At 37.1% G+C, this 24516-nt stretch overlaps 1 protein-coding gene across 2 annotated transcripts in view; it reads left to right on the forward strand.

The window, feature by feature from the left end:
- The window catches only part of LOC132111584 (leucine zipper protein 1-like), a 49749-nt gene extending 25557 nt beyond the window's left edge, over positions 1-24192 (forward strand). For both annotated transcript variants that reach the window (XM_059519015.1, XM_059519013.1), the window contains 3 exons: positions 11812-14960; positions 22013-22192; positions 22382-24192. In XM_059519015.1, the coding sequence (XP_059374998.1) occupies positions 12030-14960; positions 22013-22171 (3090 nt within the window). In that variant the 5' untranslated portion in view covers positions 11812-12029 and the 3' untranslated portion in view covers positions 22172-22192; positions 22382-24192. The remainder of the gene's footprint in view (positions 1-11811; positions 14961-22012; positions 22193-22381) is intronic.
- The last annotated feature ends 324 nt before the right edge of the window (positions 24193-24516 follow it).

The following is a 24516-nucleotide window of genomic DNA, read 5'->3' on the forward strand; positions in this document are numbered from 1 at the left end:
CATGCTGCACAGAATGTGTGTGTGTGTGTAATAGCTCATTGGAGAACACGTTGTTCAGGTCGGACTCAGGCGTTTTATTCAACATTCCTGTCTGTTAGAAAATACGAACATGAATAGAAAACATTCAGCTGCCAGCTTAATGTGCCAGTAGACAACAAAAAATAGATTCCAAAGATGTTACAAGTTTTTTCTTTTCTTCTCTTTTCTTTTCTCACCCCTCCACTCACTCTTCCCTCCCCCCTTAATTCTCTTGCACTCTTTTTTTTCTCTCTCCTTCGTTCTCTCACGCACACACACTGTTGTTCATGCCATCTTTTGAACCTCGTACCTCTTTGGGCGTCCCGAATTCCATGTGTTTAATTCGGGCATTCCTTCCCTTCACTCGCAGACAAAACAACAACAACAAAGAGAGAAAATTCTTTAGACCGTGAGCTCCCTCCTTCTAATCACTCCCAGGAAATGGGCTTCTGTAAAGCCTAAGAGAAAGAAGGCAAAACAAGCTTTGGATGTATCGTGTGGTGGTGCTGAGTATGTGGAAGTGATGATTGTTTGTGCTCCAGTAGGTTTTGTGAGTTTCTAACTTTGCTTTAAAGTTTCGGTTAGTGTGTATTTTAGCTTGTGTAGTTTTTAAAACTGGTTTCAGAATGTGATTCTTAGTATTGTTCCTGATAGGTTGGTTTATGTTTCAGCTCACATGTTGCTGGCACACTAAGCTGGGTTTGCTCATATCTGCATGTCCACATAATCTGCTTTTAGGCTTCTAGTTACTATCCAGATGGACACATTAGTGTACAGATAGTAATGAAAGTCTTTGGATAAATTATTTTTCTGGTTCAATTATGCGTGGTTTTTGCAATGCTTATGGAAATGAAAACATGAAACAGCAAGAGTAAAAAAAGACTTAGCACAAGTGCTCTGAGTCTGCGTGTTTGTGTGTGTCTGGCAGACCTCTGCTTACCTTGGCCAGCATCCTACAAACTGTTTACTGACGTAAATATGAGGGAAAGCAAAACTACCAAATCCACAAACTTACACTTACATCTAAATAAGGACATGCCATATATTTTTAATTTATTTTTTAAATAAAAGCTAATTATAAATACATTATTCAATTTAATACAATATATTACAAAAATTATATACATGCATACACTACCGTTCAAAAGTCAGTAATATTTTTTGAAAGAAATTAATACCAGGGCTTGAAAACGAAAGAAAAATTAAATCGGTTCACTCTGAGCAGAATCGATATTTTAACGTTTCTGTTTTGCGTTCCTCTGATATTGTTACCGTTCCGAAACCGGTTTGGGTGGAAGAAAAACCTGTTAATAACGTTATTGTTTTTTAAAAATATATTATTTGCCTATAATTTGCCTAATAATAATAATAATAATACAATAATAATAAAGCATAGTGTTTTCTTTACTCAAAAAGAAAAAAATAGAGATCTAACACTTAGTCACAGCCAATACAGCATCATCTTCTCTAGATTTTGGCCAAATGTAAGATACTTAAAAAAAAAAAAAAACACTATCAACACTTTAGACATTGTAAAAAAAAAAAAAAGAAAAAAAAAAGACACTTGTATAAGATTGCGTTTTGAGAGTGAAAAAAAAAAAACTTAAGTCACGGCTCACATCCCATTTTATTAGCCCTATTACATCCAAAATAATGAAGGCTAACTAGTCTAAAGTAAAATGTTTATAAACATTATAAAAACAGTTATTAGTTTCTCTCCAAAGCAAATCCTCTAAAGTTTATTCTATAAAAACGTCAATCCAAAAACAAATTAATCTAAGGTGAAGCTGATGTCTACCTCTCTCATTCGGCACAAATCCAAATGTTTCCATGTTCCCGATGTATCTGGATGCTAAAATGTTATATATTATATAGCATTTGTACTTTCAGTTATTATTATTTAAAATAATCTTGTCGGTTAACGGTTGTTGGTTAGGAAAAATAACCGAAATTAACATCCCTAGTCAGTAATGTCACAGTGCAAAGAATATAGAATAATAGTTACTGTATAATAAGTAACGTTGTATTTGCGTCCGAAAGTCGTACTCCAAATTTCACTCTAAGAATTATTTCGAGGTTAATATAGCAAATGAAAATTGTTCTGCTTACGGTAAATTTGGGAAGCTCCGCTAGGCTATTTTAGTTCCCCTCACTCCACAACAAATCATTTCAATTAACAGTATTTAGAAAAGAACATGAATTAATGATTAAGAAGCTATAGCCATATTAACGCCAACCAAAACTAATTAATTTATGCTAAAATGAAACTCAAACCAACGTTGGGTCTCATTCAACACAAAATCAAATGTTTCCATTTTCGCGATGTATTTGAATGCCAAATTATTATAAAAAATAGCCTATGTTTACAGTGTTTATTATAGCCTAATATTTGTAAACATTTTGTGTCTGCATTGTCTATTTCTGAATGAAATGATCTTTTTTTTCTCTCTAAAATTTATATATATATATATACGTAGCATATTTTAACCAAGCAGCAAACCTTTTTAAATATTTTGATAATTTACTGAAAATAAATAAATGACTTTTTTAACCGTTTAATTGATTATTAAACGGTCAAAATTAGCTGATACAGTTTGCTGCATTCATGCACTCAGAAACCGGTGACTGTGAATGAATCAGCAGAGCTTGTACAAGCTTTTGTCATCGTTAAATCTTTCTCAGACGTTTCGAAATGTCGAAATTGGGTTGCACATCTCTCTTTGCATGATGATGATGTCCAATGCCATCGGCAAGCAGAGCTTCAAAGTTTGGAATAATCAAAGGAGAGCCGCGGTCCTCCTCAGTTGGGCAGGAAAGGCTAAGCATGCTGGCTTTTATTATAAACTTAATTATATACTTATATTATATACTTATACTGATTTAGTGCTTCCTAAATAAAAGTATAAAAGTATATGTATATCAATCAGAAGTAATTAAATGTATGATGTTATAATGATATATAAAAAAAAGAAAAAAAAACCTAGAAAAAATATTAGTATGTTAGTAAAAACGGTTACATTTTAAAATATTTAATTATTTTATTGTTTTTATCGAATAAATGCAGCCTTGACTTTACAGACACGTTTGAATGGTTTTGTCAAACTTCTGGAGACAAAATTCTCCTAAATGTATTGCTAAGCAAACCCACTCCCATGGACATATTATTTTTTGTTTGCATAACTGACAGTATTGATGATATAGTTTTAATTGTATCATCCTAATTAAAGTCATGGACGTTGAGTCAGTTGACATTTGTGCCACAGCAGATTGAGATGACTGATGATAAGTAAGGTGATCAACTGATTTTTTTGGTGTGTCCGAAAGGAAGAGAAGAGGAAATATTGAAATGTGTGTAACAATGAAAATGAGTGAGACACACCAAAGCTTGAACTCAATACTTCATAGCTTCATGTAAAGGGAAGGAACAGTGGCGCCGGGTTTAAAGGAAGTCACTCACAAAGGCTTTAGATGGACTCTGGGACCGTATACAAACTAATAAACCGTTTCCTCCTTGCAAACTTACACACATTGTGAGCATTGTAACAGATTACATTAGCCATGAACCTGTGGTTATCTGGATATCAAAGTAAAAGATTGAAATGCAAACACAATTTACTAGATGCATCCTTTTCTGAGTGTCAGTAAGGATGATTCATTTATTAGTACTGTAGATCCATAAACACACACATAACAAACAAACACGTCACCATCTACAGTCTTTCTCTCTGTTTCTCTGTGGACAGTAACCTTTGACCTTTGGCTCAGGAATGCTCAGGATTATGTTGTTTTGCATTGTTGGCATGACATTTTCTTGTATCTTGTTCAAAACAATCTGATACTTCCCAAGTGCTTGTATGCGTGGCACAAAACTTTTGTTGCTAGGTTGTGTTCTTTGAGTCTGTACTTTGTCCATGTGCTTCTCTGTGGCATTTGAGGCAGCGATAACTGACATGAGTCTTTAGTCTTTTGGGGTTAATAAATATTAGTGAAGCTCATAGATTAAAACTCAGAACCCGGATGAAATCTAGATTTTTAAGGTAATAGCTGTGGTCTTATTTAGGCAGTTCTGCTATATTATATCCCACTGTGCTGTAGGCTAATCCAAAGGCAGCAAAAGCAGGTCACCTAAACAGAGCAGACAATTGAGTTCTGTGTCATCCAGAGTGGAATCAGGAAATGTGAAGTGGACACGAGTTCACATTTACTATACTTTTCAGAAGTCTCTTATGCTCACCTAACCTGCATTTATTTGATCAAAAATACAGTAAAAACCATAATATTGTGGAGTTATATATATATTATTATATATATATTATATATATATATTATTGTTTTGTGACTTTAGTGATAAGATTAGCATGGAAACTTTATGTAATTCCCTGCTTTATCACAGCCCAACCTTTAAACCTTACATCATTGTTACACTTGTGTGCTAAGCATAATGAAATGCACATGGGATTAATGTTTCATGGGAAGCACAGTTTTTGATATTAACAACAAAAGCCTGTTATTTTACTATTTAAAAACTATGCATGTGGTTAGTTGCTTTTAATTATTAGCATTTTTCCCAGAACTGGTCCATTTTTAGGTCATGACATACCATCTGAAAACCACTAGTTAATGATATAACAGACTATGGAATGATATTCCGGACATTATTCAAAAGGAATTGCAAATTGTATTTGAAATGTGGACGCATAAAATGTGACATAATCCAAACGCAAATGCAAATTGAGCATTACCGTTTGCATTTTCGTTTAAGCGAACGCACAGTGTCTGCCAAATTTAAAATGGAAATGCAAAGTCCGTTTGCAATTGTTTTTCCCATATCTTACGAGCTATGAGCCTGACATATTTAAATAGCAATATTAATTAACACATTTGCCTTTTCACTCTCTCTGCACTGTGCATGTAAACTGCCAAAACTCAAATGGAATCGCAATTCCTTTTGCATTTGAATTTCCAACGTCTACACGGAAACCTGTCAATCAAGTGACGGGGTGGGGCCATTTTATTGGGCGTGTTTGCATTGGGAAGTGACGTCACTCACAGTCGACGGTAATAAATAATAATTAATTAATTAGTGTGGACTTTGTCATCTAAATACTTAATAACCAATAAGGTTAATGATGTGTCTTAAAAATTATTTCATCCTTTCTATCCTGTGAAGCTTTACTTAAAAAAAGATGTTTCCTGATATTGACACTTTATGTTCTTTTTGTGGAGCTGAACACAAATCCATTTCTCATCTCTTCTGGGAATGCACATATACAAGTCTGTTCTGGAAGAATTTTTGTATCTTCGATCATAGTAAAATGTACTATGTTTTACTATGGTAAATATGAGTTATCGATAGTGTTTATAATTACACCACAGTAGCCACAAATGTACAGTTGTCTGAGACGTTATGAAATGTTCTTTAACATCATGAACCATAAAATGTAGTCAGTGGTCTGCTATGGTTTATTTTCATAATAGGTAAACACAGGTCACATTTCCTTTATCCAGCAGCTGCACGATGTGCCGCCGAGAGTCCTGTCTTGAATCCAGAGATCTGAAGCTGATTCGGTGTAGATCGGTAGATCGGTGGTAAGTGACTCTAGTCTCGCGGCATGGCGCGCCGTCTTTTAGCGCATGTTCGAAACCCGCACTAACACAGACGTACTTTATTGTTTTATTTATCCTACTTCAGCCACGAAACGGGCGATCATACTTATAACTTGTAATCTTTACAAGAATATCTGAATCATGCAATGAGCAAGACTGCGTTTATATATCGCACTTAATATCGTGTCAGTTTGTGCTTTCAGAATCGCAGAGTCTGCTGCCGTCGTTCCAGCACATCTGCAGCAGAGACCTGAACCAGGAAGTTGGTAACCAGTTAAACCGTAACACCGGGAAGATTAGGCAAATAGACTGGTGACGTAGGTCTGCGCGCATTTCTCAATACAAAAAACGCTGATTTCGGACGTGCATCCTCAGTAGTTCAGACTTTGTGCATTCGACTCGGGAGTGTGATGTCTGTGAGGACGCAGGTCCGGTAATTCTGCAAACAGCAGCGTACTTGATAACTTCAGTCAGCTCGTCTTGACTACTGCAATTTTCCACACTGTATATTTACAATAAAACAAAAAAGGATATGAAATACCACTGCCTCCTTTCATTTTTCATTTAAACTTAATTAGAGCAGCAGAAATGTACTTAGTTCAGGGAAACGTGTATATATACAGTCATTACAGATGAAACTAAATATTATATCAGTTGCCTCGTTTATTACCGTCGACTGTGAGTGACGTCACTTCCCAATGCAAACACGCCCAATAAAATGGCCCCACCCCGTCACTTGATTGACAGGTTTCCGTGTAGATGTTGGAAATTCAAATGCAAAAGGAATTGCGATTCCATTTGAGTTTTGGCAGTTTACATGCACAGTGCAGAGAAAGTGAAAAGAAAAATGTGGTAATTAATATTGCTATTTAAATATGACAGGCTCATAGCTCGTAAGATATGGGAAACACAATTGCAAACGGACTTTGCATTTCCATTTTAAATTTGGCAGACACTGTGCGTTCGCTTAAACGAAAATGCAAACGGTAATGCGCGATTTGCATTTGCGTTTGGATTGTCACATTTTATGCGTCCACAAATTGAAAACGCAATTGCAAATACAATTTGCAAAAAATACAAATACAAAAGTCCGGAATATAATTCCATAACAGACATTGTTTCATTCAGTTCCTTTCCTTTCCTGTTCACACTGCCAAAACTAATAATGAGAAAGAATTAATCTCTCTGATGTGATAATGTTTTTTTTTTTTTTTTGTAACAGGCAGACCTTCTCTTACAGCTGTAGTACGTAATATATAGACAGTTTTGTAGCCCTTTGGATTATTGTAAACTGCAATTATGCATGGTTTTCAGTAATGTGTCTGCTGTGCTCAATCTGCTGATCACAAGGACAAATGCTTTAGAGGCTAGCTTAGCATCTTGAAATACACTGACACAGCATGCAGCGTTTCAGAAACGCCAGTGAATTTTTTTATCCCTGCTTTATAGGGACCTAAACGGGTATTCTCAGAAATGCACACTTAATCAAGACAATTGCAAACATACACACAGTGAGTGAGTCTAGACTTCACTCGAAATCTCCACAGAAACTCAAATAACAGCACAAATTCTGCTCAAGTACCTGAGTTTATAACAAACATATGTAGCTGATCACTCTCGCTCTCTCTCTCTCTCTCTCTCTCTCTCTCTCTCGCTCTCTTGAGTCTTTCCTGTTTAAGTGTCTTTGTTGTGCTGAAATCGGTTCTGGGATTTTGCTTTGTTTGTATCTGCGGGGGGTCAAAGACTGCTGGGATGGATTTGTCTCTTTTCTAAATCAAAATTGACTAATGTGTTTGCTTGCTGTGACTCAGGAGGTATAAACCTCAAAATACTGATGTAAATAAAAATGTTTGTTGTTCAGTCTATCTGGACCCGTTGTCCAGGAGATGGAGGTAGGGATGAACCAGTGAGGCCTGTTCTAGTGCCTCACACACTCATTATTTCACTCATTCATCTGCAGTCAGACGGTCTGAGATGTCATTGTCATAAAGAGTTGCTGTGGGTTGCATCTTGCTTTGGCTTTGACTGATAGACTAGTGATGGGAAGTTCGATTCTTTTCCGCGAACCGGTTCTGATTGAAGTTCAATTCAATAAACCGGTTGAAAAACCGGTTCACCGGTTCTTTTACGCTCGACGTAATGACGTCATTCACGTTAGTCACGCTAAAAATGTTAACATCTTGAGTAATTTGTGGATTAATGCTTATTGGAGACGCGAACCGTTTCAAATGATTCAGTTCGATTTGGTGAACTGGTTCAACCGGTTCACTGAGAAGAACCAGTTAAATTGAATGATTCGTTCACGAATCGGACATCACTATGATAGACTGGCATTCTGACACCCCCAGCTTCATGCTTTCTAACCATATCCACACTTTTTTCCCTTTATGTTGCAATTGTTCTGTTTATTTTAAATATAAAATACAAGACGTTAATATCATTAGTCACTAGTCACATATTCATGACTGTGAACACATTCTGTTTACAATGTCTACCATTGTAACATGTTTACATCTACACTGTCTTTATACAGTGTGTGCATACATATATGGGTAGAGAGCATATCTTGCACACCCACACACAAATATCTTACTTTTACTGCACGCTTGTTGGATATAAAATGGTAAAATACAGAACAGTTAGTTCTGAGAAAAGCTGTAGAATCACTTGTTTGCCACTCAGTTTGATATGTATTATCTAAAGCAATAACATTCAGATCATTTTAAGTGCGTCTTAAATGTCCTGATACTTTTTGAACCGACTGTGTTTATATTCAGTAAAATTGGGCAATCTTTTTCTTATTTAGACTGAAGATGAACACCACATATTGGTATTTTGGCATCATTCTTATGGTACTTAAAGGAGTCTTGTTTTTTTTTTTTTTTTAAATGTAACATTTATTTCACTTTTGTGAAAGACCAAACAAATCTGAATTTAACATGCCTTTATGTTAAACACACTAGACTGTTCTTTTCTCACCTGTGTCTTTTTGTAGCCCTGCTGTTGGCTTAGCAGTTTAGAAGTAAAGCTCCATTAAAGCATCAGGCTTCCTCTCCTTACTTTTCCATTTCTCCATAAATGCGGTGAAGAGAGGGAGAAGAAAATGACATGACTGCACAGGAAACAACAAACTGAACATTATAGGCTGGTTTTTGCTTTCATGGAAAAATTTAAAAAATTGCTGCTTCAAGATTCAGGTTGCCACTATTTTGTGGTTTGTCAGTTTCTGCCAGAACTGCACAAGTTCAGAGGAGGCCAAACACACACTCATCATCATCTCTCTTCTTGCTCTCTGTCTCTCTCTTTCTCTTTTCAATTCAGTGTGCAGTCTTGGCATTACTTTTCAATTCAGGATATTGTCTTGGCATTACTTTTAACTGTACAATATTGACAAAGCATTCAGTCACTACAGGATCGCCATTGTTAATGCATAAAACTGATGTGTAGCAGAGAAATTTGCCATTTAATGTGTCAAGAGCGGAAATGATGGTTAGCGATCTGATGTTTAGAAAAGTTGATGTGATGCACTGACTTTCAGTGAAAGTGAAGATACACACGGTCCACATATGATCATATGTGGTCACATATGGTCTCCTTTTATATAATGTAGTCAATTTGTGAAGAAATTCATGTGACTATAAACCATTTCACTATTGTGAGTGGTTTCTGCCCACATACAGAATACAAATGAATTTATTCCTTTTGAAAGTAGAATGATGTTTTTTTTTTTTTTCACAATAGACCAACATTTTATTTTTAAAATTTATTTATTTTTTATTTTTTTCTCTTGTATTTTGACATTTGTCTCAGTTGGGGCAGTGTGGCTTTAAACCTCACCTTGTAGGGATCACAAATCATTTTTCATCTGCAAGCGTTGTTTATAAAACGTGCACTCCTTCTGTGTCTTGTTGCTTGTGATTGGCATTATTTCTGGCATTGAGGGATTATTAAGGGATGTTTATAAAGAATAAAGAGCTTCAGGCTGGCCAACCAAACTGATGTCAAGTGCAGAGGAAAGTCTTTTCCCCCCTTTCCTCCGGGGGAACAGAATGTTTAGGAGGCCAACAGATCGCTTTGCGTGGCTAGGACTAATGATATGGTGCATGCTTGCATGTGTGGTGATCTTGAGGAAGAAAGAGAAAGTATGTGCATGAGACTAGAAGCTAAGTAAGAGAAAGAAGTATTTCCTTTGCATTCAGGTACTTTATCATGCCTTTAGTTTCTGTGCTGTTTTTTCTTAAGGGTCTTTTTCATTTCTTTCTCACAACTATAGTTGCCTTTAGAAATTTGAGAACTTTTACTTGTCAATGCAAAATGTCTTCTCATGTATTCTAGATTGAGGTCTAAAGACATTACATGATGAGACATTTCATTTTATGCTCATTGTTTGCACCTTAATCTCTGGTTAAAAAAATTTATATATAGCAAAATTTTAGCCCAGATGTTGATCCACTATAAGTTCTTATAGGTTTTCTCAGTATGATTTTTCTTCATGTTTGCCTGATTAGGTGAAATCATGTTTGTGCATTTGCACCATTTTTAAGGGGAGCGAGTGTCTTATCACATTTCACATTCTCATAAATTCTTTATAAAACTTTGTTTGATTGTCTTACAATTTATATTTCACAATTCATCTTACTTTTATTCTGACTTCTGTTAGTCACAAGTTTTGCTAGGATTTCTGTGATAGCCGCCCCTCACTCGCACGTCACCACTATTGATTTTTTTTTTATTTTCATTACATAGTAATCATTACATGATTTTAGATTAAATTTTCATTACATAGTTAAAAATGGGGCCAAAGGTTAAGTCATAAACTTAACCCATACTATGCATGCCTAAATGTGTTAACCCTCACTGCATGGATCCTTGTGTAGACCACTGCGTTTATTTATAATGAGAATGAATTACTGTTGTGGCACACTCCTAATAACTGTATTAAAAAAATTGTAACAATAAATTTCAAATTTGTTATGGACTGGATAGGGATTTAAATCTTGATGGGCAGTTTGAAACCAGTCCATGCGCCTGTAGTTTGCTTTTGTGTGCTTGTGAATCATTATGTGTGTTATCCTGACCTTAGAAGCCCCTTCACTGAGGGATCTTGCCAGAGTGGTTATGAATGTCATGTGTCATGGAAATCTGTCTTAGATGTGCTGGATATCCTTCCTGCTTGGCTGGTACATTTACTGGATGACTCGTTTCCTGTCCAAACCCCGGGATACTGCTGCCTGTGCCTGTACCTCGCACACCATAAAATTATGGGATTATAACAGAATTATTGCAATCCACACACAGCAGCTCATTCATTTGGGCCCGTCTCCATCTTGGTGGGCCTGCCAGTCGAACGGTCATATTGAAACTCACTTTAGATAAAGTTGTATAAAATGTTATTACCTCTTGACCTGGTGTTACTGTGAAGGTTTGGGGTTTTACCAAACAACTGACAACTAACAGACAACTGCTATTAAGACATTTTGCATTAGAATTAATGAGTCATTTTGAATATACGTGAGATTTTAATTGGTAAAGCAGTAAATTAGTAAGAGGTAGTAGCTCACAGCATCAAATTTATAATACAAAAATGGCTAAACAGTTTTTATTTTTAATTTGAGTAGCACTGTCCGGTAGGCTACTTATAGTGTGCGTTGCTATGGTCAGAACGGTCGTTGGCATGTTAAACATTCTAAATCTTGTTTAGCATCTTTAGGGCATGATTGGGGTGGCTGTCTCTATGAATGTTGCCATAGAGACAGGCACATGGATAGAGGGCAATATCAGAGAGTCATGCTGCTGTCAGCAAAAGTTCAGTAAGAAATCAATGCCGCAGTTATCATATGTTTTGATGAGGGCCAGCAAAGCAGTGCATGTCCCTTCTCCTTTGTCATCCTCTTCCCCCTTCCAGGTTCTTCCTTATCTTAGTGGCCTAATCTTTCCATTGGCTTATTAATGTGTGTTTTGACATTTTTAATAATCACAAAAATTGGTTAAGTTGAAGGTTAAAACTGGAGGTTTATGAATGTAAAATCATGCACAGATGTAGTATGCATTCAAGTTTGGTTGATGTGGTTACGCAAACCATAGTTTAACTGTAAAATTTGGAACATCTTGGCAATTACTGACATTTCTTGTTTTTGTTTTATAAGAGGCACTCAAGTTTTCTGTTCTTTTCTTTTTGTCTTACAGGTGATCAAAACTCACTTGGATCACCATTGATAGCAGAGTCAAGGAATAAAAAGTATTCAAAACCTCCACCTGATGGTAGGAGGAAAACATAGGGACCTATCCTTTTTGATTTCATCTTAAGTTCCCAGAACCATTTAGAAAACAACACCAGACAAATGTGTACCCCTCCATCAAACAATCATAAAGACCTCACAGTGGATTAGCATCAGAAAGAAAAAATGACAGACACAACAAATCGCCATCTGAGACACAAGTTGCAGAGTTTAGCAAGACGTCTGGATGAGCTTGAAGAGGCCAGAGGCAAACTACAGAAAGCTGAAGATGAACTTCTTGACATTCAGGACAAAATCATTCAGGCTGAAGGGAGTAATTCCTCAATGCTCACCGATGTGGAGGCATTGCGGAAAAGATTGCTCAAAATTGAAGGCAAAGATGAAGAGGTCAGGAAAGCGGAGGATCTTTGTCGTGAGGTTAGGGAGAAATTAGATCAGGAAGAGACAATGACCAAGGATCTTAAAGTAGAGATCGAGCGTCTTCAGCGCAGAATGACTGAACTTGAGAAGCTTGAAGAGGCATTTGGTAAAAGCAAGTCAGACTGTACGCAGTTGTGCCTTAGTCTTAATGAGGAGAAAAACCTGACCAAAAAGCTTGCATCAGAGCTTGATGCCTTGAAGGCCCGTGTCAAGGAAGTGGATACCTCTGAAGCTCGACTAGACAGGGCAGAAAAATCCCTTACTGGAGAGATGGAGAAGCTAAAGAGTCTCACTCAGACGTTTGTGACTGAACGCAAAAGACTTCTGGAAAGGCAGAGAGAGGATGAGAAAATCATTCACAAGCTGACTGAGAAACTTGAACGTCAGGAAAACAAACTAGGCCCAGCAGACCACAGTCGGATTGATTCTAGAGATCTTCGAATTGAGGATGAGTTCTCAGCTGGCCTTACATCCAAACTGGCCAGGAAGAAGAGTTTTGACTACTTGAAGCATCCAGATGACCTAGATTTAAGAAATAAGTCAGAGAACGAGAAAAATTGCTTTGAGGGGCAAGAAGATAATAAGGTTAAAGACCTCAGCCAGGAAGTGGAAAGATTGAAGTATCGTTTGAAGCAGATGGAGTTAGTGGAGGAGGACTTGAAGAACATGGAATCCAAGAATGCTGAACTGATAGAAAAGTACCAGCAGGAGAGGAACCACAGTCAAGCCCTCCATGAACAGGTTGAGCAGATGAAAATGCAGCTCAATGGTTGCAACAGTAGTAATGGAAACTCTGCAGTTACCAGCACTACAACGGTCCTGGAGAATGGCAAGGCAGAAAATGAAGAGATCCATGTGCGAAGCTTCAGACAGGAGAAACCTAAATTACTAAACAGGAGTCCTGCTGCTTCTGAACCAGTCACCTCAAAGTACAAAAGCAGAGAGGCATCTCCTCAGCAGAGGCGAGAAACTAAGCAGCGGAACAAAGACCTTTGTCACTCTACAGAAAGCTCCCCAAAGACTGTACGAAGGACTCTTAGTCCAGCACATAATGTTAGGAAAGGTATAAAGACTAATTCTGATAATGGGACAAAAGATGGAAAGAAAGATGAAAAAATTGGAAGTGTCTTATCAAGTGCTCTCAATGAAAGCAAGAAAGTTTCAGTCCTTAGTCGCTATCCTCCAGCTGCTAATGACCAAAAGTCTTGTAAGCCACCGGTCAAGCAAAATGACAGTGATCACAATAAGAGTCGAACAGAGAAGTTGTTCAAGTACCCTGGAAGCGATAGTAAATCAAACAACTGTGATGGGTCACTCATAAATTCAGTCAGTGCTGCTATCATTGTTTCACCTGAGAAAGGACTAACCGAACCTGAGAGTTTAGATCAGGATGCTTCTGCAATGTTGAGTCTCTCCAAGGCCAATGGATCCTATACTGCTTACAGATCCCATGTATCTCAATCTGTTCAGAGTGATCATGGTTCTGATGGTCACTCCTCAGCCTCGGAAATGGAATATATTGGTTCCATGCGATTGCCTGGTGAGCAAAATGACCCCCTGATGTCAAGTAGAAGTGGTAGAAAATCGTCAAAGTACACTAGATACTCACAGCTGCAAGAATCTTACTCCGATAGTTCCTCAAAGGGCCGTTTCAGTGAGGAGCAACACAGGCCTCTTACAGTGGAAGGGGATACCCAGGAAACTAAGCATACTACCTCAGGTATTGAAGTCCGCAGGGTATGCAGCCCTCGTGAAGCCCTCCAGTCAAAAGCTGTCATCAAGCAAGCCATTGTTGAGACTGACAGAAAGGAAGTGATGTCAGGGGGAATCCCTGAGCATTTGACCACTAGCGGGAAACCCAAGATATCCACAAAGCCAGAATTGACTAGCAAGATGACCAGCAGTATCACCTTCTATCCCAATGACCCCTGCTCCTCTCGAACAAGCAGTCGGAGCAGTAGTTTATCAAGCGAGCCCCCTTTTAAGGAAAGACACACTTCCACAAGTAATATTGTGATCAGTCCCAGTAGTGAGCACAGAGGTAGCATCTCTATACCTTATGAAATATCCATCCCTAAGAGTGAGATCACTCTACGTCAAGGTGAGACTGATGCTGACTTTTCTGAACCTCACGGTTACCTTGAGACTGCTCCCGTGGAGGCAGCCCTCCTATCTCAAAGCAGTTTCAGCCTCCAGTCTTCAGAAACTTCAGACTTGAACAATGACATTGAGTCTGGGTTTGAGAGCAGCAGTAGCAGCACCATCCAAACCAACTGGAAAATCCACCACAACCACCACTCATATGATGACATTTTGCCAGAAATGAGAAACGTCACTGTCAGGAGCACTTGGAGGAGCCGTGGGACAGCTTCTGGGGATGAATCTGCTCAAGCACTAAGACAAGATGGCTCAGAGGATGAGGGTGAGTCTGCAACCACCTGGAGAGCATACAGGGCAACTGCAGTGTTGGACACTCCCTCAAACTCCAGCACTGTTGCTAAATGTGGAAATAAACCCAGCCCAGTCGAAGTATACATGCGTAGAATCAACAATGCAGCACCAATGGTCCATGATCTGGGACGACGGAACAAGAAGACTCCTTCACGAGAGAGGGCTATTGCACATGAGCCTGTTAGTGCTCAGCAACTTCAACCAAGAAGCCGTAAACACCCCATGGTGAGTACTTACTTTTTACTTTTTGACAATATAAAGATGTAGATTCCATTCACAGACTGGACAAGCATAGCCATCCTAACTTTATTTGAAAAAAAAAAGAAGATAAATTAATAAATGTATTTAACCTCTAAATGTTTTTATACATTCATTTAACCTTTGGCACCTCATTGTATCTATCTCTTTACTACTTTAGTACAAAATAAACATGAATGGGCACCAAAAGGTATATTATAAGATAGCCTACAGTACAACTTACTGAAATGTCTCATGCAATTGCACATTCAGTATTCAGTAGGATTGAGTACTGAAACTCGGTGCCATGGTACCAATGGAACCGGTATGCACCGAACCGAATCAGAACGCAGATTTCGGTGCCTGTTAAATGTCTGAGAGATCGATTTAAATATTTGTCCTGGTTCTCTGAAATGTACACAAGAAGAATGGGAGTAGCTAGTCTTTTTTAGCGGGGCTATAGCATCTAGCTCCATAAACTGTACACAAATTTGCTAACGCCTCGAGTCAATCCCCTTAAATTTCATATGAAAACGGTGGCAGACCTGTCTCCTCTCCGTCTTTCAGCACGCTCTTCAATCTGTAGTGTGTCAGTAGAAAATAACAGTATACATTTCCAAACATTGCTTTTGCCATTAATTTTAATAATAATCTAGTGAGATTTTTGAAAGCACAAGCAGTCTGACAACAGCCGGTGCTCCACACAGAGATCTGATCTCACCATCATCGAATCTGTCTGTGATTAAATTAAGAAATGGATGAAACTAAAACAAACTAAATCCAGAAGAACTGTGGTTAAATCTCCAAGACGCTTGAAGAAACCTTCCTGCAAAGCTACCCAAAAAACTATTTGCAAGTGTACCTGGACAAAAGCTGTTTCAAATGCAAAGGTTGGTCATACCAAATATTAATTCAATTTAGTTAATATAAGTTAATTGATTGTTAATTGACAATATTTTTGAAAGCATCCTTACCTATCCTACAGTATATTTACACAAGTGCCTAAAACTTCTCACAGTACTGTAGCTTTGGAGGCAGGTTTCTTAAAATGTCTTGAAGAGGTTGATACTGTTCTTCTGGATTTAGTTTGTCTCAGTTTTATCTGATTCTTCATGTAATCACAGACAGATTCGATGATGGTGAGATCAGATCTCCATGTGAATTCAAAAATCTCACTAGATTATTATTCAAATTAATGGCAAAATGAATGTTTGGAAAGTAAACTGATATTTCTTACTGACACACAACAGCAAAATATATAAATTAATGGCATAAAACCTTTTTTGGGGGGTGAAAATACTAATGTGCCTAAGTCTTTTGCACTGTACTGTACTTTACAAACAACATAGTTGCTACTTTAGAATGACCATACAGTCATGCACAGAACTGATTAAAGACAGTGACAGACAGCTCTCATTTTAACTAAATATCAGAGTATTAAACAATGACCCAGAAAAGGAAATACATTTATAAGCCTTAAAGTAAGGGAAGTTTGGAAAAAGAGAGCATCCAAGGAGTGTGTGAAAGCTATGGATTTATTTTAAATATTTTTAATGTTCTTTAATGTTATCCATAGTTTTTTTTATGGCCATTTTTTTTTTTTTTGAAGTATCGGTTCAGGCACCGTTTAAGCACCGTTTTAAAAGTATCGAAATGGCACCGGTATCGGATAAAACCCAAACGATATCCATAGTATTCAGTACAATGCCACCTCAGGCTCACAATAACCACTTGGTGTCCGTAAACTTGTCAGGTAGAAAAGCATTTTGCTGAATATATGTGAAAAATTTACATCATAAATGAATACATTTATAGGATGCATTGAAGAGGAGTCCAAGCTACAAGTTTTTTTGTTTGTTTGTTTTGTCTGGACTCTGTAGCTTTGATTTAATGTTCAGGTTTATTTTGTATTCTCATCATGATATTTGCCATTTTGTTAGTATGAATGCAATTCTTGCAAATTGTAACTTTTTTTACTGTAAGAGATTTGCTCAGTCCACTGATGGTCGGTTTTCACCATGGTCAGTTTTGAGCATTGAAGATAAAGGTAATCAGGAGTATAAAATATCCTGCTACAACTGAGGTTAGGTCAGCAGTATGCTTCTGCAATTCATCTGATTGTCCAAATCTTGTCGGTTTATTCTTTTGGTACTCCTCCCAAAGTCTATGCACATATTTTGTGCTACCATTTTTCATTAATATTACTTATTATTAATATAATATTAATTTGTATTAATATTTCTTAGCCATGTTAAACACTTTATAAAATTTTGTTTAATTTGGAAGTCTTTCTTTTCCTAATCTTCTGTGAAGGCGGAGAGGGCATATTTTCTAAGCATAAGGTATTGTTGGATCATTCTCTGTTTTCTGGAAAAAAAAGACCCTTGAGGTATCTCTTCTCTTGTTTTTCTTGATATGGAATCCTTACCAGAAACTTGTTTTCCAGTTGTTATAGCCAGTCTATCTTGTCATTTGAATACATCATAGGTACATGCAATAGTAAGCTGAAGTGTGAATAAATAAACAAAACTCTTACTCTTTATATTAGTAGTTTAAACTTGCTTTTTTCTCTTTTTACTTGACTTCACTATCTGCAGAGAATTGAACTTTATGATCAGACTGAAGTCTTCAAGTTAATATTTTTTCTTTCTCTTTAGAGTGGTATAATACCACATGAATGGCAAAAATTATGTGGACAGTGGACACCCCAAAATTAATGTGTTCAGCCTATTACTACCAGGTTTATAAAAATCAAGCATCAAGTGTACGTGTGGTCTTTGGTTGTCAAAAGATTTGGTCATGCAGTATATAAGAATTTATGGTAATCACTTAAAAAAAATTAAAGCTTTAAATGGAATATGACATAAATAATGACATACACATAAAAAAGTTATATATATATATATATATATATATATATATATATATGTCTGTGTAAGATATCGATAGATGTAAAGGCTGTTGAAAGGGTGTTGAAAGGAGGACAGGTCAGAGGTCATGCCTTTGTTTTTAGCAAAACTGTTAGTCAGGTCAACTGGCAGTTTTTGTCTCAGCAGTTAAACCAAATTGAGTCTGGCGTCATCCCAGCAGTCAAAACAAAACTGGGAAAGCAGGCCCTTTTCACTAGCTTTCACCCTTTTTCATTTACTGAGAGTACAAATAAAAGAATAGAGCTGTATCCTATCAGCACAGCAATGACCATCATCCTTTCATTAAACATCCCAAACAGCCCAGCCCACAAATTTACCCACAAAGACCTAATTAAATCACTGAGATGGCCTTCAAACATGGCCCCTTCCTGGCACACGACTTCAAAAACTGCCCCTTTTTCTTCAATCTCTTGTCTCACGTTCTATTTCATGCCATGTTTGTTTTCTTTGTCTGTTACCCTGATGGATTGCAAATGCCTGTTCATTTATCTGAGAAGGCTGAAAGATTTATGCTCAAGTGAATTCTAGCACTTGCATAACCAGAGGTCAGATCATTTGTCTTATTCTCTTCTCCCTATCACTCTGTGAAAGTTCGCTTTCTGTGTACTACAGATGGTTCTTCATGCTGTCATTGCGGCTGTAAGTTAATATACTGCTATTGTGATCACACAATCATTCATTCGCTCTTATTTCTCTCTGTCGGGGATTCTCTGTCATTAATCTTTTATCTCTTTCAGCTTTAAAGCGTCTTTCCATCTGTATAAGTAAATATGATTTGTACCATACACCTTTAACATTGAAAGTGAAAAAATAAAGTAAAAATGGTTTTGTAAGTAAAGATATGTATGAACATGGCCTTTTCTTAAGTTGTGTGTGTGTGTGTGTGTGTGTGTGTGTGTGTGTGTGTGTTTTGACTTGTGGACATGTCAAAAATGACCTCAGTCAAAACACTCTCTTAGTTTTATTTTTCTGCTATTTCCAACAATGTATACTTATACATCTCAGAAGAATTTGTTCATTCATTCTTCGTCTTGCTGTCTATTTTCATAGCTAGCATTTGAATGTATACTACATACACATAACAGATAACTTTTTTTTTACATAAATATCACTCTTTATTTAGATACAGTAAATATTTAAAATATATATATATATTTTATAGATTCAGTTTGAAAGTCTGAGTCTGTGAAAAGACTATAAACAATTAACAATAAAATCTTTACATTAAATTAATGAGAATAGTAGCATAAATAGGCCAAAAATTAAATATTAGTTTTAATTCAAATTAAATCCTGGGACATAAAAATGGTTATAGTGGAAGAAGCAGCTACATGTTCTCAGTCTAGCAGGCTTCAACAACTGATTGAAAACAATCTCCATCCATTCCCACTCAATCTGGAGTCCATTAGGAATGATTTATCTAATCAGCCATGGTCAGGCATGCATTCAACTTTATCTCCAACTCCAATGTGATTTTTATTTTATTATTTTTTTAGCCCTGAATTTAGACTAGTCATCTCAATAAATACCTCAAACTCGGGGTTATCACTATGATTGTTACAAACACAATATAAGAAACCAAGAATTCGGTCTGTTTTTCTGCTGTTTGTAAATCATCACGAGTTGCATTTTTAAAACTCCTCAGACTTCAGCTAGTAAAATAGATCTGCTAAGTGAATTGCGGTCAGCTGTGGATGCTGTATTGAATTGGTGATTCCATTATTTCTATTAATTTCTCTGTATCACATCACACTATTTTATCCGTGTATCTACAGTGGAATAGCTTTACCATGGATGTCTTCATTTAAACCTTTAGATGGATTTCCAGACTGTCTTATATAAGATCAATACCTCAGTGATTAGAGGGCGCTTCGATCCATCCATCAATGATGTGGTGTCATTGTGCTGACAGGGGCAGAGGTTCTATCTCCTTCATTATTAATGAAGGTACACATCCAGGAGTGTCCTCACAGATCATGGTCATCTGTTTCATGTCTCTGACACAAAGCCTATGTAAGTCAAATATATGTGCTAAAGTCATTAATACTCCTGCTGCGAAAAGCGCAGGATGAAGTAATCCTGGTTGACCAGATGCCATGTTATGTTTAGAGCTAGTATGACTTTTTTCTTCCCTGCGTATAAAAATACTCAAATCTGGAGCGATTTTGATCACAGGTTTATGTTGTTTTTTATTTTTATTATTTTTATTATTAATTCTGGACGTTAATATGGGACAGATGTGCTTAGAAAGGCAACCATTAGCTGCTTGCTAATATAACACTTTGGTTAATGGCATCGTGTAGTAATATATATATATATATTCGTTTTTTTTTGTTTTTTTTTTACAGCTTACCGTAGTTGGATAAAGTCATCTTGTAAATTTTTCCTTCACTTTGGGTGTGCTTCTGTCTTGTTTAATGTTTCTTAATGAAGAAACTTCTAAGTGAAGAAAAATGGAACATTAAAAAGAGTTGGTTATTAATTTTTTATAATTTGCAGTGTTCATAAAATTATCACTTTCAGAAATTCAATGTGGGAATACTGTACATTAAGAATATCAAAAGGTAGTACTCTAGTACTTTGATATGCAGCATGTCATGGTTTTGAATAGTAATGTTACTCTCATAAGCACAGATTACACATACTTGAATCACACTGGATATACAATTATGGAATTTATTTAATTAGCTTTTTTTTAAAGTTAGCATTTCAAAATGTTTTTTAACAGGCCACATGTTCTACTCTTGGTAATTAGTACACTTGATCTGTGTAAGTCAATTTTTTTTTTCTGTCTAGTAATAATAATAAAGATATCTAGACATTTTCCATTTCAGGAAAATCACTACTAATATTCAGATATTGGGCTTTGAACTTCCTGTACCGTGGATTTACATGGAACCCATTCTGTCATGACATCTTTCTGTAAGATTGTGCTTGGGTCATTTCCACCCATTGCCCCTTCCTGTGTGACACAGGAAGTTACAAGTTTGTGCCTCCCCATTTGGCAGCCAATGCATCGTAACTGGTTTCCTGTACACCCACCTCTTGTATTCCAGCAGGAGTCAAGCCCTATTATGGACAATTAGCATCTCTCTGCTGTGTACGAAATTCCACAGCAGTGTGTGGCATATCCTGCTGCCTCATTTGAGAACTTTTTATAACTGACGTCATAAACCATTTGGTTGGCTTTGTAAAGTCTCCACCTTAATGGTAAAGATCCGAGACAATAGTCGTTCCATATTAGGACTTGTTCTGCGTTCTGAGCAATTTCTCTCCTCTGACGTGTCTGATAAGTGTTTGGTCTGTAAAAAAAAAAAAAAGAATTCTTATTCTATCCTACTTTGGAATTGATAATAAAGATTTTAGTTAAACATCTAATGTTTAAAATAGTTATCCTAAGGTCCTTGCTGTTTTTTCTGGAACCCAGCAAGCTTGAATGATACATACGTGTGTTCTTGATATTAGGGAATTAAAGAAAGTCATACAAAAAATCTGGGAAATTTCTTATGGAAATGCTTTTATTTTGTCTACTTGAAAATGCTCTTTGTTAGTCCTTGAGTTTATAAAATGAATCTTGCAATAATCACAATTGAGTAGAAAAGTTATTAGTTATTACTTTGACTACTTCATGGCATTTCTATATCTGCTTAAAATGCCAGTTACATCTTGCCATTCAAATAAAGGAATGTTATGTCCACTGTGTTCCCCAATCAGAATCAGAATCAGCTGTATTCACCAGGTGTGTGCAAACACATGAGGAATTTGTTGTGGGTTTTTTTAAAGGTGCTCCTGGTACATACAAACATAAACATCTGACATGAGAACAAAAAATAAAAATTAATTTAGCAAGACTTAGTAATAAATAATGTGTATGAATCTGGAACAGTAGATTGATTTATGTACAGATTTGTGCATTTTTACTCTATATAGAATTGTATAAATAATAGAGATATATTGCACATAATAGATCAAAATTTCATGTTCAGGCAGTTGTGTGATTGTGACAGGCCTATGACTTTTCAGAACATGACAGAATTTGGTGGATAAATAAATCATTTGAAATCATAAGTATAATTTATCACATTTGTTGTATGTTTGTTCTCCTTCCAGTCTACAGATGATCAAGAAAGTGCTCTGTCTTCATTGCGAAGGCAGCCTGGGGGGGATGTGGACCCGTACGATAGGTCTGGGAGCCGTGGAGCATGGCTTAGCAGGAACCGCACAGCTGATGCAAGCCGGTCGTGGTCAAATCGCCATCTGGACAACTGACACCGATTTTCCTAATAAGAGGTACATGTTTTCTTATAATCTTATTCAGCTTAACGTTTCTAAAGCTACACCCCATAGAGGATTCTGGGTTATGCTTAATTAAAGCATGCTAGAAGCTAATTACTCAAATGTAAATGAGTCCTAACCTAAAGTATCCTCATGTGTTTTATTGCCTTAGTTCTTACATCTCAATGTGGCTCTTGTGCACAGGGAATGAAGCTCATCTCCTCTCTTCAGTTGCATCATATTTTTAAAGACCCATGAGATGATCAGATTACCAGGCAGTGACCCCCTGGAACCTCCTTGTCCTTTTACATCAACCACACCTGTATGATCTCACCAGCTTCCAGCTGTCTCTTTGGGAAACAGAAGTCAACATATTCCTACAGCGATGAATCCTCTTCTGCTCCTTGTAGTTTATTAAAGTCGTCAGATGTGACAAGGGAGAGGCTCAGACATGTGACCGTCTTGCTGTTGGGAGGATGTGAAGGGGGCTTTGGGTCATTTATCACTATTTTGAGAACCCCACACAAACCTCTCTAGTGCCACAGGTCCTGGTGGATGTCCAAATTTGAGTTTCATGCATTATTCTCACAAGGAGCAAGTTATAGCATGTAACTTTTCAAGTAGTTTAAGAATCTCACTTTTTGTTTTTTTTCTGGATGGTGTTTAATTCAGGAATTCATTGGGATTATTTCACACAGCTAAAATTAATTGATTGTCTAGGTGTTCACAGGTAGAGCCAGTAGTCAACCACATGCTAAGAGTATATGCTAAGTCTTCAGTATGCATTCATGTAATTAAGCCCAGGTTTTTAGCCTTAAAGCTCCAGGTGTCCAAGTTTATTTGGTCTCATTTCTAATGTGATCTTGTTCATTGAACTGTATTCTGTTACTAGTTTGTTTAATTCCTTCATCTTCTCTTTAACTGGATTTGATGGTTGCACAACCAGCATATTGAATGCACAGGACCACCAACACTAAAATCTGCATTTGCATGGTGACCCTTTCCCGTCTCAGTAGCTCTGAAGGCTTTGGATTCCAAACCAGCAGGAGAAGAATCCAATCATCTAGAGCTCATCTCGATGTGACCTCGTCCATCTGGGTAGCTAGCCGGGATTAACCCAAATGCTGGACATTTATGGAGGATTTTAAGAGTGGATTCCTCACAGCCGCTTTGTAACTCTATTCGCAAACTTTGCACAGAAAGACACTGATCCGAACTCTCAATGTGTCACAGGAAACCAGTGTTAGAGATTCTGCTGGTCCGAGTCAGTCCCTAGATGGGTTGTGTTTTCAGTTATTTCAGCCATTGAGCTTGTTGAGCCTTGAGGGTGGCTAGCATGACACCACAGAGGATCCAGAATGCTTAAGTTAGGAATGCTTGTGCCTGGATAAACGACCTCACCATCGAAAGCATTGGAATGCCCATCACACCTCATGCGGTTAGTGCTTGTTGAAATATTATTGAATAGAGCTGCTGCAGTTGAAATGTCTTGTACTGTTTCTATTAGGTTTTTAAACTCCAGTGCCGCAAATGATTCATTTTCTCATTCAGGCTCAGATTCCTCTTGTCCTTAAAACCTATGCTGAAGTGTCTGTGTGTATTAATATCTCTCTTATTCAATTCCCTGTGTCGATTGAACCCGACGATGACGGCGAAGGGTCCATTGTCCCTCGGCCCGCCAGATGATCTCAGTCTCAGATGTCACTGGAATGTGGGATGTTTTATTTGTCTGTTTTAATCTAATGCTGTACGTATAATGTTCTGGGAGTTGATGTTCAGGTGGGCAGTTTGCTTTCTTTGCAGCACCTTACTTGGTTATTACAGCTTTAAAAAATGCCTCACCATTGTGGTCAGTTTCTGTGTCCTGTATAGTCATTCATCCCTCTGCTTGGGTTGGATGGAGTATTTGAAGTCGACATTTTTTTGTGTCTATTGATTTATCCATTTAAAGTTGTTCTAATGAATTTGTAATTGCACTTAAATCATCATTAAAACAGACTTATGTAAGTAAAAAACACACACACACAAAAAAAGATTAGATACTTCTGAAAATGTCTTTTTTTATTATTATTAATTTCTGGAAGTTTCTCAATAACTCATTTGACTTTGGCCAGTGGTTTGGCTTTGTACTTCACAAATTTTGGTTTCTGCTTTGTTCTGCACAGTAAAACCAAACGTGTTTTTCCAAATGCCTTCCCCAGACTTCACCTCTATTTCCTGTTCAGGGGTCTTGGGCTGAAGCGAACATGCTGGTTCCTCTATCTCATGCCTTTGCTTTCCCAGAATACCTTAGTGCTCTGGGCTGCTGTAATACAAGCTGCCAATTCCTCAAGACATTT

This window comes from Carassius carassius, chromosome 31, assembly GCF_963082965.1.
Source record: "Carassius carassius chromosome 31, fCarCar2.1, whole genome shotgun sequence".
NCBI classification, from domain to species: Eukaryota; Metazoa; Chordata; class Actinopteri; order Cypriniformes; family Cyprinidae; genus Carassius; species Carassius carassius.